This window comes from Thunnus maccoyii, chromosome 2 (genome assembly GCF_910596095.1).
Source record: "Thunnus maccoyii chromosome 2, fThuMac1.1, whole genome shotgun sequence".
Lineage (NCBI taxonomy): Eukaryota > Metazoa > Chordata > Actinopteri > Scombriformes > Scombridae > Thunnus > Thunnus maccoyii.
Window position 1 is genome coordinate 2151067 of NC_056534.1, and position 14059 is coordinate 2165125.

The following is a 14059-nucleotide window of genomic DNA, read 5'->3' on the forward strand; positions in this document are numbered from 1 at the left end:
GGAGGGGCTGTTAGCCGAGCTGCTGCTAACGTTCGTCCAGTTTATTTCTCTGATAACTTAAGATCCAGACGTCCAATGACTAAAATCCTTCTTCCAGCTAAAAGATATAGTTAAAAACCACCTAAATTTATCATGAAATTTGGCATAAAACTGAATAAAAGTCAATTTATAACAGTTTGTGTGGAACAACCACAACGCCGATGTATTATCTTGTATGTGTGTAAGTTACTCTTTGGTAGACGCCATTGTAGCGGACAAACACAGCGCCGCCGTATGCATCTGGTGCGTGTTTACTCTTTGGTAGAGGAGGTATGACGCCATCGACAGGCGACCAAATGAAACGGTCCGTTACTTTGATTAAATTACAGATTTCTCTGGGTTTGAATGTAAGTACACAACTCAACAACATATATAACACAGGTCTAGTTGTTTTAAGACATTTTAATGTGGAATAATTACATATTATAGCTTTAAGTCAGTTTAGATATGAAACGAATTATTAATCACTGCTGATGATGGTTTACAGTCCATGTGATTAATTAATGATATAAATGCTGTAAACAGCTGTTAGTTTCATTGACAGGTGGATCAGGCAGCATGTTGATATGGAAACAGTCTTCATTTATGGCTGATTGTAGGTACGGGAACGAGGACATACATACAGCTTCATAAGTGTGACAGAATGAGAGAGCGTCTGCATATTTCTGGCTTTATGTGAACAGTTTTATAGTCATAAATCTACAGAGTTTAGTTGTATGTAGACTCCTGCACTTCTTCTTAAACATTCGTGAAATAAAACTCAAAAGACGTAAATATGTAGTTTACATTTTTTTTTATTTTTTTTTCCCTAAAGAGGCTCTTCCTCTTCAAAATGAACAGAACATTTCATCACTTTTTAAAAAGTGTTTCCGAGTCTAGAACCGAACAGACAAGACGACTGATAACAAAATAAATACACTGACAGATGTTTCCTGCTTCTGTACGACTGATAGAACAACCTGCACATTGATGCTGTCAGGACGTTCGCTACAACATCCCGTCATGTTCTTGACTAAACCCAGTCCAGTTAAACAGCACACACACACACTCACACACACACACACACACACACACGGGGGAATGAATCCTCCGGGCTTTATGATCAAGATCCTCTGATACCCCAAAACGGGTAATTTAAGTAAAAAAAAAAAAAAAAAAAAACACTACTGTCATGGATAAACCAGGAATAAAAAACAGATTCCCTTTAGGACACCATGATGGGAAGTGATGGATGTCGGCCGGAGTGATGGAGGCCGAGTCGGCAGGTCGTGATGGAAGGAGGAGGAAGAGGAGCGTTTCTTCTCGGTCCTCTTATTCTATATCGTCCTCGCTCAGACTCTGTGCGCTCACGATACGCTGCAGGACAGAAACACAAAAGAAACTGTTACTAATAGGGAAGAAAGCACTTTAAATGCTTCCAGTGTAACAAAAAGAGGAACTTTGGCACTAAAAAGACTGTAACGTTGAAAGATATCTACTTGATTTGACTCATTTGGACGCTGAAGCTTCATATTAAAAACGGCAGCAGCAGCCGTCAGTTATTGGCTAACATCAGGCTCATCGACCAACATGAAACTCTCCTGGTTAAATCGTCAGACTAACTGTTAGACACATCATCACATGTGGACATAAAACGTCAAGGTAGACGTCAACTACGACTCCCAGGATGCATCTGGACACACAACACATGCAGGGATAACATCGAATAAATCGGTTCACTTTCAAGTTTTGGTTTTAACTTTGGTGTCGTATTTTGTTCTGAAGTCGCCGTTGCTCTGATGGCTTCTTCTCCATAGCAACAGCAGCAGAGGCTCATGGGTACTGTAGTATTTAAAGCAAACAAAAAAAATATATAAACCTGTAGGATTGTTACAGTATCCAGGAGAGTCCTGAGGTTCTATGTTCAGTAACGTCGAGGAAATCGATTAAATAAAAAGACTAAAACGTGAACACAGGACGAGGAGAGAGCAGCTTGAACCAGTTGAACCAGTTATGGGGCTTACCTGGCTGATGCTGGGCAGTTTGGTGAGCAGCATCTGGAAGACGGGCGGCGGCAGAGTCTGCTGCAACACCTGCAGCAGCTGCTGAGGCTGACCGCACACCGCGATGGCATTGGTCAGGTGGTCCACGCCTTTCTCATAGTCTCCTGTGGAGAAGACAGAAACAAACATAAAGACTCTGACATCACAACATGGGATTATTAAGATCATTTTTTAAAACAGGAAGCAACTTTTAAAGCTGCTGATTGAAAAGGAAACTAATTTACTTCACTGGTTGTGTGTTAATGTTCATCATGTCTCGTCTTTGTGCACATATGTTCAATAAAGACTCTGACGGAGCGTCTAGATAGTAGCTGAAGCTGTGAATGTGAAGCAGGCGTTACCCTGAGCCAGCAGCTCCTCTCCCAGCTGGATCTCCTCCAGGAAGAACTTCTGAACCGCCTCGGCGTCCTTCAGGTCCGGGAGCTGAACACAAACAAAACACACAACACTCAGCCGCAGCAGCAGAAGACCATCCGGTGTGGACAGTACGGTAGATTATGTGCAGCTGTGGGCGGATCCATCCCAGAATATCAACACTACGGTTACTACGTCTCGTTTTTTGAAGATCTATCATGAAGAGGATCGACTCCAGTTTTTAGATTCAGTGTCTCTCCTCTACGTTGTAAACATTTCATCACGTCGCCTGTATGTCTGTATGGTGACAGAAAGGTTGAGAACTGTTGAGGTTGTTTGTTTGCTTATTTATAAAAGTTGTGACTTTGTGCACTTTGCACCTTCAATTTACAATAATAATAAAATGTTTTTGTCCTGTGATTAAATAATTCATCCTCCTGTTGTCGTCACAACTTTTATCCTCCCGGGTCAATTCTGACCCAGAAGAACAAAAGTCCACAGATGCTATAAATGTTAATAAAACACCTAAAATTCAATGAAAGTAGTGATCATTACTTTCACTTGTGAAGTGTGTGTTATGGATCCATCAGTGTGATTTTCAGGCGATTAGATGAAAGAAATTCATATTTCTGATATAAAAACATTTGAAAACGGGTCAAATTTGACCCGAAGACAACAGGAGGGTTAGAAAGAGAAAAATTGGCTTCATTCATTTATTCACTCACCTTCCAATGAGCTTCAGCAAATCATTTAATGATCAGATTTAGTCTATTAATGATTCTTCACCTCATTAATCATGTCAGTGACTGAAAAACCAACTTTTGCAGCATCGTCCCTCCTTATAATGAGTTTAATGAGTTTTCTACTTTGAAAAGAGAAACAAGCTCATCTGGATCTTTAGTTTTTGAGTGATAATCTGCTGTATTTAACTGACAGATGAGGGAACATCAGCTGCTTGTGAAATGTTTGAGTCGTGTGTAGAGACGCTGTGCTCACCTTGGCCAGACCTGCTCTCTCTTTAGCTACCTTCTGCTTTCTCCTCCCTGCAACAACAAACACAACAAAACATCAACAAACAGTCCGGATACGTTCAGTTCTTCTGGCTCCGATCATGATCTCAGTCCTTCGATAACAGGAAGTCTGATCTCATACAGCCTGTCTGTATGTATATCTGTCATATCAGACTCATCACCGTAGTTTCGATGTGATGATTGACAGTCGATCGGAGGCGGCGTGTTCTTTTCTCCCGCCGCTCTTCCTGCTCCCGACACCGTTCCCTGAATAAACACCGTAATCCGTGTCTGGCGGCGCGCCCAGCCGGCAGCGCCGCCACACGCCGTCTGTGTCGTTGTGTAATGGCGGCTTTATGAATGAGCAGAGTGACTCGCACTGTTGTATCTGAGTCATCTGGAATAATAACGGCTTGAATTAAAAGGCCAGTGGTGACTATCTGGACTAATTAGCCAAAGGTGCCCTTGAGCAAGGCTCTCACCCCCCCTCCCCCCCCCCCCCCCCCCCCCCCCCCCCCCCCCCCCCGACTGTGTCAGCAGTGGCGTGACTGTGGCCTCAGGCTTCACTCATAGACTCTATTTAACCTACTCTGAGTAAATAAAAGCTTTTCAAAATAAGACAAACTCACAACAAACTGTCAGTTTAACACGACCTTCCTGAGCTCTACAAGGTCAACACCCGACAGACTGTCACACATCTTACTGTTCCAACACAGGGCTGCAACTAATTACTACTTTAATTAGTGATAGAAGTTATTTTCTTCATTAGTTGATTGGTCTAAAAAAAACATCACAAAAGTCTTTTTCTGACCGACAAAAATATTTCAAGAAAAGCAGCAAATTCTCAATTTTAAGAAGCTGCATCCATCAAATGTTTGCTAGTTTTAAAATGACATTAAAATAGTTACTGATTCATTTTCCTTCAATCTACTAACAATGAATTAATCGCTGCAGCTCTGATGACATTTACACTTTAACAATCAGTTTACAGCAGCGACTGATTGATGAATAGCTGCAGCTGACTGTTGTTAACGGAGGTTTCATCGACCTTCAGTTCAACAGTTATTACATTTAAAACTAAAAGGAAGGAAAAGAAGAACAAGAGGAGCCTTTAAACTGTTGCTTTGTCCTTTAACTGCTGCTGTTTGCTTTGTTGTACATTATGATAATCAGTCAGTTTTATTAAAAGGACATTAAAATGATATGTGAAGAGAGTGAGGCCTCATCATTAAGGGGAAAGTTCAGGGAAACATAAATAATGATATTTAATGGTTGATTCTTCTTTTTTTTAACCACTTACACTGTGTTAGACATCATATAAAAAGAATTAACACTGTTTAAACTCACTTTCAGATTTGTGAAACCTTTAATCTACTTGTGAAAAAAACACACACAAAAAAAAAGGTGATTTCACTGCTTTTTTTTTTCACCCATTCAGACATTAAACCAGATAAAAAAAAACACAATACTCATTATTACCCAACAGTTTCAGAACATATTTATGTTTAAAGGTACATTTATTTTGGCGGTAACAGGAAATATTCACAATCAATGAAATATTAAGTGTTTTGTAACAGTTACCTACGTTTATATGTAACTGTTAGCCTGTTTATTTTTAATTAATATTACTTCACTGATGTGGCTGCATACAAAATACATTCATTCTAATACTTTATGCTGTAGATTATAAACCATTCAGTTCTTTTTTACCAGTTTAACGTCTCTAAAGGGCAAATACAACCAGTAATACAGGTTCCTGTTTGCCAAATAGTCATTCTCTCTCATATCTGGACACTGAGAGGTTTGCTCTCCCTCAGATCGGCTTTAATTCACCGATGTGGACTCTGTGCTGCACATTATTGAGCATTTGATCCGGTATGTTCAGGTAAAACACGCCGGGTGACGGTGTGATGTAATAGCCGCAGGAGCGAGGAGAGGAGATCACTTTTTGGCAGGACACCGGGATTACGGAGCCGTTAAGAGAGGAGAACACCGTGAAGCTTAACGGGGGCAGACTAAAACCGAGCCGAACCGGACCGAACCAGCTCCCCCGGGGGGGCCTGCTGAAGGTGAGGAAGAGGAAAGGAAGGGGAGGTCAGCACTCACGTTCCCGCAGCCTGTTCTTGAAGTTGGGGTCACTCCGTCTCTTCCTGTCGAAGTAGATGCAGTAACCGACGACCAGAGCGCCACACAGACCCGCGGCGATCGCGCTCGTCTTCCCGCCCATCATCGCCTCCGGTACCCGGCCTGTGAGAGGAAGATTTACCGGTAATTTACCGTCTTTTTTCGGCTGCTCGCTTAGATGTCAGCAGGCTGGCGGAGCGGCTCAGGCAGGAAGGACCCGAAAGGACCCCCAGCAGATTGACAGCTGTGTGCCGTCTACACGATGCCTGACTGGAAATGTGAAGGATAAATATATTTTTTTACATTAATTAGATTGTAAATGAGTTCATGCAGGAGAGTTTGAAGAGGTGCGAGTTTTTAAAAAAATTTAAAAATATATATACACAACAATACAGCTAAGATTTAAACAAAAACAAAAAAATGAACATGGATTGTGCATACTGTAAATACCATACGTAGACTCAGATTCACTTGATAAACAAATATGACAAGCTGAATAATCAATTCATCATCATTAAAACATCTTGTTTGTTCAATATTGTTTTCTTTATTTACTTCTGCTTTGGTTATTTTCTGTCCACTGTTCTTTACATTAAGATAATACTCATTTAAAGGACGGTTCACAGTTTTTTTCAAAAGTGTCTTACACCAACAGTCAGGAGCCCAAATGAACATTAAAGCTGTTTTTCTTGCTGTAATCATTCCTCCTGTTCATACTGACCATTAGAAGATCCCTTCATAATGACCTTACAATGGAAGTGATGGAGGACAAAATCCACAGTCTTCCTTCTGTGCAAAAATGTATTTAAAAGTTTATCTGAAGCTAATATAAAGCTTCAGCGACCAATTTTTTTGTTTAAATGAATTATTGCACTAAATGACTGTGTGGACACACTGTGGATTTTGGCCTCCATCACTTCCATTGAAAACACATTTGAAGGATCTTTTAATATCCAGTATGAACAGGAGGAATGATTACAGCGAGGAAAACCTCTTTCACTGTTCATATGGACACCTGACTGTTGTTTTAAGACACACCTGAAAATATTGAACCTGTCCTTTAAGTTACACCCCTCACCATTAACATTCAGGACAGTCCAATCAGAATTGATATACTTTGAGTTATTAGCTGATATTTACCTGAAATCCTTTATTGTGTTCACATCTTTTCAATTAAAAAAATCACTAAAATACATTATTTGTCAAGAGGTGCACAGACTTTTACATACAACTGTATTGTATGGTATGGAATTGTTTTAAGTATTGTAATATATATTGTATGTAGATTATTTTAATAAATAATTTAACTAATTTAATTTTTTATTTCAGTCTCATTTATTTCATTAAAATAGGACTTCATCTATTTTCTTGCTGTAACTTGAATTTTCCCTCCAATGAACAATAAAGTTTTATCTAATAAAAGGTTTCTGTTACTGCAATAAAAGTTTCTTAAACAGGGAAGATCATTACAGTCATCAAGATTTACTAAAACAGGTTGAGGATTCAAACCATCCAACTCCTGCTAACAAACACTTTTTAATTCTTTAAATGTTCCAAACCTCAGATTGACAGCAGAGCTGCTGACATGACGTTAGCTCTGTGGCTAACAGGGTTCACACTACAACTCCCAAACTCCCAAAGGACAGTGCTGGCAGTGTGAAGCATCACTCAGTACAGAGATGATAGATTCTACATTTATCCCTGTCAGGACTGTGGTGGTTCACCACAAAACAGTCTGAACTAATCGGCTTTACAGCAAAGGAACAAATAAGGTAGAACATGAAGCAAAATATAGAAATCGTATCTGCATGAGATAAAATAAAATGATCCTTTGGTTGTTGTCGACTGTCTTTCAGCTCATTTTGTGAAGTAAACTGGAAACTGTTTGTAGAAGTTAAAAAATGTGTTTTTGAAATAACTGTTGATTTAACATCAACGTTGACCAGACGACATTTGTTGGACTCAGTTCAAGATAAAGAGAAAAAAGAGTTAATAATTACATCAAAACTGGCTGCACAGTTCAGCGTTTGTATTTTAGTCTCTTGTGGCAAAAATAAATCTAAAATCAGGGTTTATTTGTTTTTTGATCACGTTGTGAAAAACCTCAAACTTTCAACACACATAATTAAGCTGAGCAACAACTTTTCACATGTCTTACTCCTCTCACCTGTCAGGTACAGTCTCACCTTTGCTCCATGATATTTCACAATAATGCTGTAAATCAAAAGGAGGAAACAAACTCACAGTCAGAGCTGCAGTAAGAGGAGGAGCAACACTGGAAAGATAAGACAGCTGCAACGTCACTCTGCAGAACTGAAACTTTAAGTTTGTCAGAGCGACAGCAGAGCTGCAGTCGAGTCTCTCCACTTCTGTCCAAATAAAAATTAAACTGAGTTCATCAAGTCTTTCTCAACAACACAGCAGAGTCTCTGCCAAACACTGGTGAGTACAACTGATCATATTTAATGTTTCAACAACCAGCTTTAACACAGCAGACAGGAAGTTCCACTCTTTTCATTTCATACTGACACTTGTGAAATTAGTGACAATATAACTAAAGATGTTTTTACACAGATTCAGTGAAACAACTTTAATTGGTTTTTAAACAGTCTCTCTGTGTCAGTTCTCAGGACTTTTGTAACTTGTAACTGAATCTCTGTGGTTTGGAGTTCAGCTTCACTCCAACCTTCCTGGTCTTATTACTATTTACTGATCACTTCCTACAGACACACTGCATTCTATTTCCTGTAGCTGTTTCACATTAAAAGCTTTCTACCAACAAGCAGCAGCTTTTATTGTGAAGCAGCTGCAGGTAATAAAAGGTGTTTGTCACCAAGTTAGCAGAGCTTTGTTAGCAGTGCTATTCTTCAATAACAGTTGGTCTACACAACAAGATATGGACATATTCTGTGTTATGTTGTCAGTGATTCATTTTAAAGATTGTATGGAAGAATAGTACAAGCAGAAACAGCCACAATGAGCTGTTAGATAAAGAGCTGCAGATGACAGTCTCTTACTGTGTTTGTGTAAACCAACTCACATAAAACACGTCATCAAAGTAAACAAGAACTTTAAACTCACCATGCAGCCTTGTGGATAACTGTTTGAGCTGCCAGCACGACTTCAATGATCACGGTTGCTCACAACTCCGTTCACGTGTTCCCATCCCGATCAATAACAGAAATATAATTCAATATTACTTCAACTTATATCACATGTTACACTTAATACAACAATAATTATCTTTATTTCTTTTTGAACAAATAATTGAAATTTAATTTTAAACAAATTGTGTCTTTTGTTTTTCACACTCAGTGTGTAGATATGTCTGCTGCCAGCTGTCTGCGATCTGAAGATCAGTTTCTGTGCTCCATCTGTCTGGATGTGTTCACTGATCCAGTCACCACATCATGTGGACACAACTTCTGCAAAAACTGCATCACTGAACACTGGAACAGTAATGACCAGTACCTGTGTCCCATCTGTAAAGAGGTTTTCTACACAAGACCTAAGTTGAAGGTGAATACTTTATTCTCTGAGATGGTTTCTCAGTTCAGACAGGAAGCTCAACAGAAAGCCAGCAGCAGCAGCTCAGAGCAACAAGCTGCCAAACCAGGAGAAGTTCCCTGTGACGTCTGTACTGGAACCAAACTGAAGGCCCTGAAGTCCTGTCTGGTGTGTCTGACCTCCTACTGTGAGACTCACCTGGAGCCTCATCTGACAGTTTCAGGCCTGAAAAGACATCAGCTGATGGACCCTGTGGAGAACCTGGAAGACAGGATGTGTATGAAGCACGATAAACCTCTGGAGCTGTTCTGTAAGACCGACCAGACATGTGTCTGCATGCTCTGCTCTGTTTTAGACCACAAGACACATGAGTTTGTTCCTCTGAAAGAAGGATATGAAGGAAAGAAGGCAGAGCTGGGGAAGACAAAGGCTGAAATTCAGCAGATGATCCAGAAGAGACGATTGAAGATACAAAAGATCAAACAGTCAGTTGAGCTCAGTAAGGAAGATGCAGACAGAGAGACAGCAGAAGGTGTTCAGGTCTTCACCGCTCTGAAGGAGTCTGTTGAGAGAAGCCTGAATGAGCTCATTGAGACGATTGAAGAGAAGCAAAGAACGACAGAGAAACAGGCTGAAGACTTCATCAAAGAGCTGGAACAGGAAATCTCTGAGCTGATTAAGAGAAGCTCTGAGGTGAAGCAGCTCTCACGCTCTGAAGACCACCTCCACCTCCTCCAAAACTTCCTGTCCCTGAAAGCTGCTCCACCCACCAAAGACTGGACAGAGGTCAGCGTCCGTCCACCATCATATGAGGGGACTGTGGTGAGAGCTGTGACTCAGCTGGAGGAGACGCTCAGTAAAGAGATGAAGAAGCTGTTTGAGGCTGAGCTGAAGAGGGTCCAGCAGTATGCAGTGGATGTGACTCTTGATCCTGATACAGCACATCCTGATCTCATCCTGTCTGATGATGAGAAACAAGTAAATTGTGGTGATGTAAAGAAGAATCTCCCAGACAACCCAGAGAGATTTTCTCCTTGTGTTTGTGTTTTAGGAAAGCAGAGTTTCTCTTCGGGCAGATTTTACTTTGAGGTTCAGGTTAAAGAGAAGACTGACTGGGATTTAGGAGTGGCCAGAGAGTCGATCAACAGGAAGGGACAAATCACAGCTAGACCTCAGGATGGTTACTGGACTATAGTGATGAGAAATGGAAATGAGTACCAAGCTTGTAATTACCCTCCAGTCAGTCTCTCTCTGAAGTCTCAGCTTCAGAAGGTGGGGGTGTTTTTGGATTATGAGGAGGGTCTGGTCTCCTTTTATGATGTAGATGCTGCAGCTCTTATCTACTCCTTTACTGGCTGCTCCTTCACTGAGAAACTCTACCCATACTTCGGTCCCTGTACTCATGATGGTGGTAAAAACTCCGCCCCTCTGATCATCTGTCCTGTCAATCAAACTGAGTAGAGTAATCACCTGTTTTATGTCATAAATGTGTCTTTGTTTTTGAAGAGAGTAAATAAACAAACACATTCTTGTTTATTATGAGAAAAAACACAAACTAGGATTTTTATCCAAAATTAAATCTCTATTTAAACATCTGATCAAATCCACAGAACTTTAGTTTCATTTCTAGTCAAAAACACAAAGTTTCCAAAAAACAAAACTTTCAGTTTGAAGTGAAACCACAGAAAACAAAGTGTGAATATTTCACAGTGTCATAAAGCTTCATTGTAGAGTTCGGCTGAGACCATGACTCCACAGAATATGTGGAAACTCAGAAACTCAGTAGTCTAACTCAGACTGCTGAAGCCTCATATAAGCTTCACATCAACTTTTAAATGACTGTGTGGACACACTGTGGATTTTATCCTCCATCACTTCCATTGAAAACACATTTGAAGGATCTTTTAATATCCAGTATGAACAGGAGGAATGATTACAGCGAGCAAAACCTCTTTCACTGTTACTATGGACACCTGACTGCTGGTTTAAGACACACTTGAAAAATTGTGAACCCGTCCTTTAATGCCTGTATGTTTTGGAAAAAGGTTAATTAAATACATACTGATACTGTACATGTATTTCTGTGAAACTGTTGTCCATCTACTCAGTAAATTAAACACGTAAACAATGGTGAGATATGTGTTGATATTCTTTGTGTAAGAGTATTATGACTTTATTAATGAATTACCTTGTTATTGGGGGGACCACATCTTTTTTGGTTAGGATTTGTTAGTGCCAGGAGAGAGCACTAACCTTTGTTCACTTTAATTTAATCAATGACGTTGAAGTCTCACAATCGTAAGTTCTTGTCCCTAACAGTGATCTCTGTTTACTGCAGCTCAAAGAAACAACCAAACACTTTTAGGATAAATGAAGACATTTATTAATAGCTAAAGGTCTTGAGGATACATGATAAAGCATAAGATAATATACAGAAAATAACATATAAAAATAAAATGAAATTAAATAAATAAATAAGGTATATGAATAATAAAAATAATAAAGAAAATTATTCAGCAAGAGTGGCTTGAGGTGTGTGACTCGAGGCTTAACGTGTTGCATCGGGGAATGCTAAGGGGAAAACTAACTCAACTTCTCCAAATAAATTCTTTTAATTTTAACGTTATTCCACATCAACCCTTGATCACAACGCCATGTTACGCCTCACTGCTGAGGTGTGTCGTCGTGGTAGAGGCGTCATCTTGGCAGGTCCAGCGTTGTTTGACGCAGCGGTGTTGCAGTGAAAGAGCCTGGATTAGCTGTGGGCTGTGGCTCTTCTTCTTCTTCTTCTTCTTCTTCTTCTTCTTCTGGAGATTAAGTTGAGGATTCAGGCTTTGGTTGGTTGTGGAGACTTGAGTTGAGTACTGAACAAAGTTTAGTCTGACTACGCTCAAATCTTCATCAGCGTCTACTTCAAAATAAAATACTGTACATGTTTACTTCAAAATTAAATCACTATACGCGGAAATATGAGACCTAATGTCAAATTAAATTGTTGCAATAAAAGGTTAAATACGGATATATTTGGTTGAAAAACAAATAAAAGGGACATCTTGAGAATTTTCTTGAGTTCTTGGAGGCCAGCTCAAAGAGGAATCTCTTTGAGGCTGTTTTTATGAGTTAGGATAAAACGGGAGGAGTTTGGGTGAGTTCTAAAGGGGTTTGCGCCGAATTATTGATGAATATTCAATTTCTTTGTTCTAGGGGCTTTAGGTGTGGCTGGTGCTTTGCAGCCTGCGTCTCCTGAAGTAAAGGAATTTTGTAGAAGTCAAATTCTGAGTTTTTACATGCAAAAATCACACTACAGAGTCACTGTGGCCTAATACGTCACATTAGCTGTACATACATTCTTTTCATAATGTCCGAGCATTTTGTGATATTTTCTGATTGATAACGGTTAAACAGTTTACATATGTTTCATAATAAGTCAGTTCTTCTTAAAACAAACATTAACCTTCATATTAACACTTCATGATGTCTAAGCATACAACCTTCACTGATTCAACTTTCTCAAACTATTTACACATCTCAAACCATCTACTGAAATAAAGTTTAATACTATAGTAAAAGGAACTAAAGTTAGGCAACACTTCTGTGATTAGATTACTTTCAGAAACATATTTAAATATAAGTTGAACATAACTCTTACTTCATAATATGAAAGCATCCAATGTGACTATTGTTTAACAATAAAAGAAAACTTTAAACTCAAATTCTTCAAACATTATATCTTTACATTCAATTACTTCAAAAACTTAATTCTTTCAACACAACTGCCTCTCTAATTTAACTATTAAAATATGATTGTTTTGAAAGTTAAAAGTATGAAAGTTAAACACTTGGGGTGATTTTTACACATACATGGTTATCAAACATTCATTAACTCTTCACAAAAGGGAATTTAACTCTTGTCAGTAGAGGGCAGTATTGTTACCTGTTAGTATAAAAGGATAATAAAAATCTAAGTCTTATATCTCTTTAGTAGATAGTCTTACACCTATGAAAGTTATACCGTTCTTCTTGTATTTACATGACAAATAACATGATATAAGTTGCATAATGATTATACATTTAATTTACATGAATTTCAGGTTTGCCTCAGATTTGCAGGGAGGCTTCACACATCCTCAGGAATGTGGGTTAGTTTTATGGCTTTGGTGATAAGAGTCTGTTCTCCATCTATAAGGTGGGAGTTGTTTTCCTCCGGTCCAAGTGGCCTTAGGGTCAGTTCATGCTTTTAGTTCGTGTCATAATTCAATTTATCGAAATAGTTTCTTTCTGAGTCTGTTGAGCATCTCTGGTCAACCCTCACTTAGGGTTACAAAGGTCAGTTCTGCAGGCCGGGGGTCTGCTCTTACAAACTTAGGAATCCAAGGAGTCTGTCTCTTATTTTTCGTAAGAATCAAAGATTAGTTAACACAATTAAAGAACAAGCGGTTGTCCTCCTACGTCCCCCACTCAGCAGAGGGGCTCGTCCAGAGGTCTTCGGCCGTCGAGATGAGGACAATCGTCAGCAGACAAGAACAGGTTATATAACAACACTTATGATCAGAGTTGATGTCTTGATAAGACTGTAAGTAAATCAAATAAAAGGAAAACTAGTAGAAATAAGCCAAATACTAGATTCAAAACTTGAAGGGTTACTTTGGGTTTATTCTAGGTTGCCTTACTAGTCTTATATAAATTCTAAAATAATATAGGCTTTATTAAAGTCACACAAAGCAATAACAACTGTTCTATGCCATCAATCATAATCATAATCTGAGTCATCATCAGGGTCAAATCATCATCTGTAGTCAAATTTTCTTCAATGCTAACAACTGATACACTTAAGTACATATCTGGTTGCCTTTTCATTTTCACAAATCCTACTGTGGTCAGTTCACGCAGTTGTCAGCTGGTTAGGGTACGTGGTCATGCCATTGTCATGCTTTCCAATCATTAATCTTAAATCTTCCAAAGAATTCCTCTGCTCTGAGATTA

The 14059-nt window shown here is 39.1% G+C and overlaps 2 protein-coding genes across 2 annotated transcripts; one reads left to right on the top strand and one right to left on the bottom strand.

Moving 5' to 3' along the window:
• Positions 1-815: 815 nt before the first annotated feature.
• On the bottom strand, positions 816-5869 carry tomm20b (translocase of outer mitochondrial membrane 20b). Its single transcript, XM_042387814.1, has 5 exons — positions 5552-5869; positions 3432-3478; positions 2423-2504; positions 2043-2185; positions 816-1395 (listed from the first exon to the last, which is right to left on the bottom strand). The coding sequence occupies exons 1-5, from the start codon at positions 5673-5675 to the stop codon at positions 1351-1353; spliced, it is 441 nt and encodes a 146-aa protein (XP_042243748.1). The 5' UTR covers positions 5676-5869; the 3' UTR covers positions 816-1350.
• Positions 5870-8893: 3024 nt separating this feature from the next.
• LOC121882664 (E3 ubiquitin-protein ligase TRIM39-like) lies at positions 8894-10589 on the top strand. Its single transcript, XM_042391066.1, has one exon. It carries the CDS (start codon positions 8894-8896, stop codon positions 10535-10537), a length of 1644 nt encoding a protein of 547 aa, XP_042247000.1. The 3' UTR covers positions 10538-10589.
• Positions 10590-14059: the final 3470 nt, after the last annotated feature.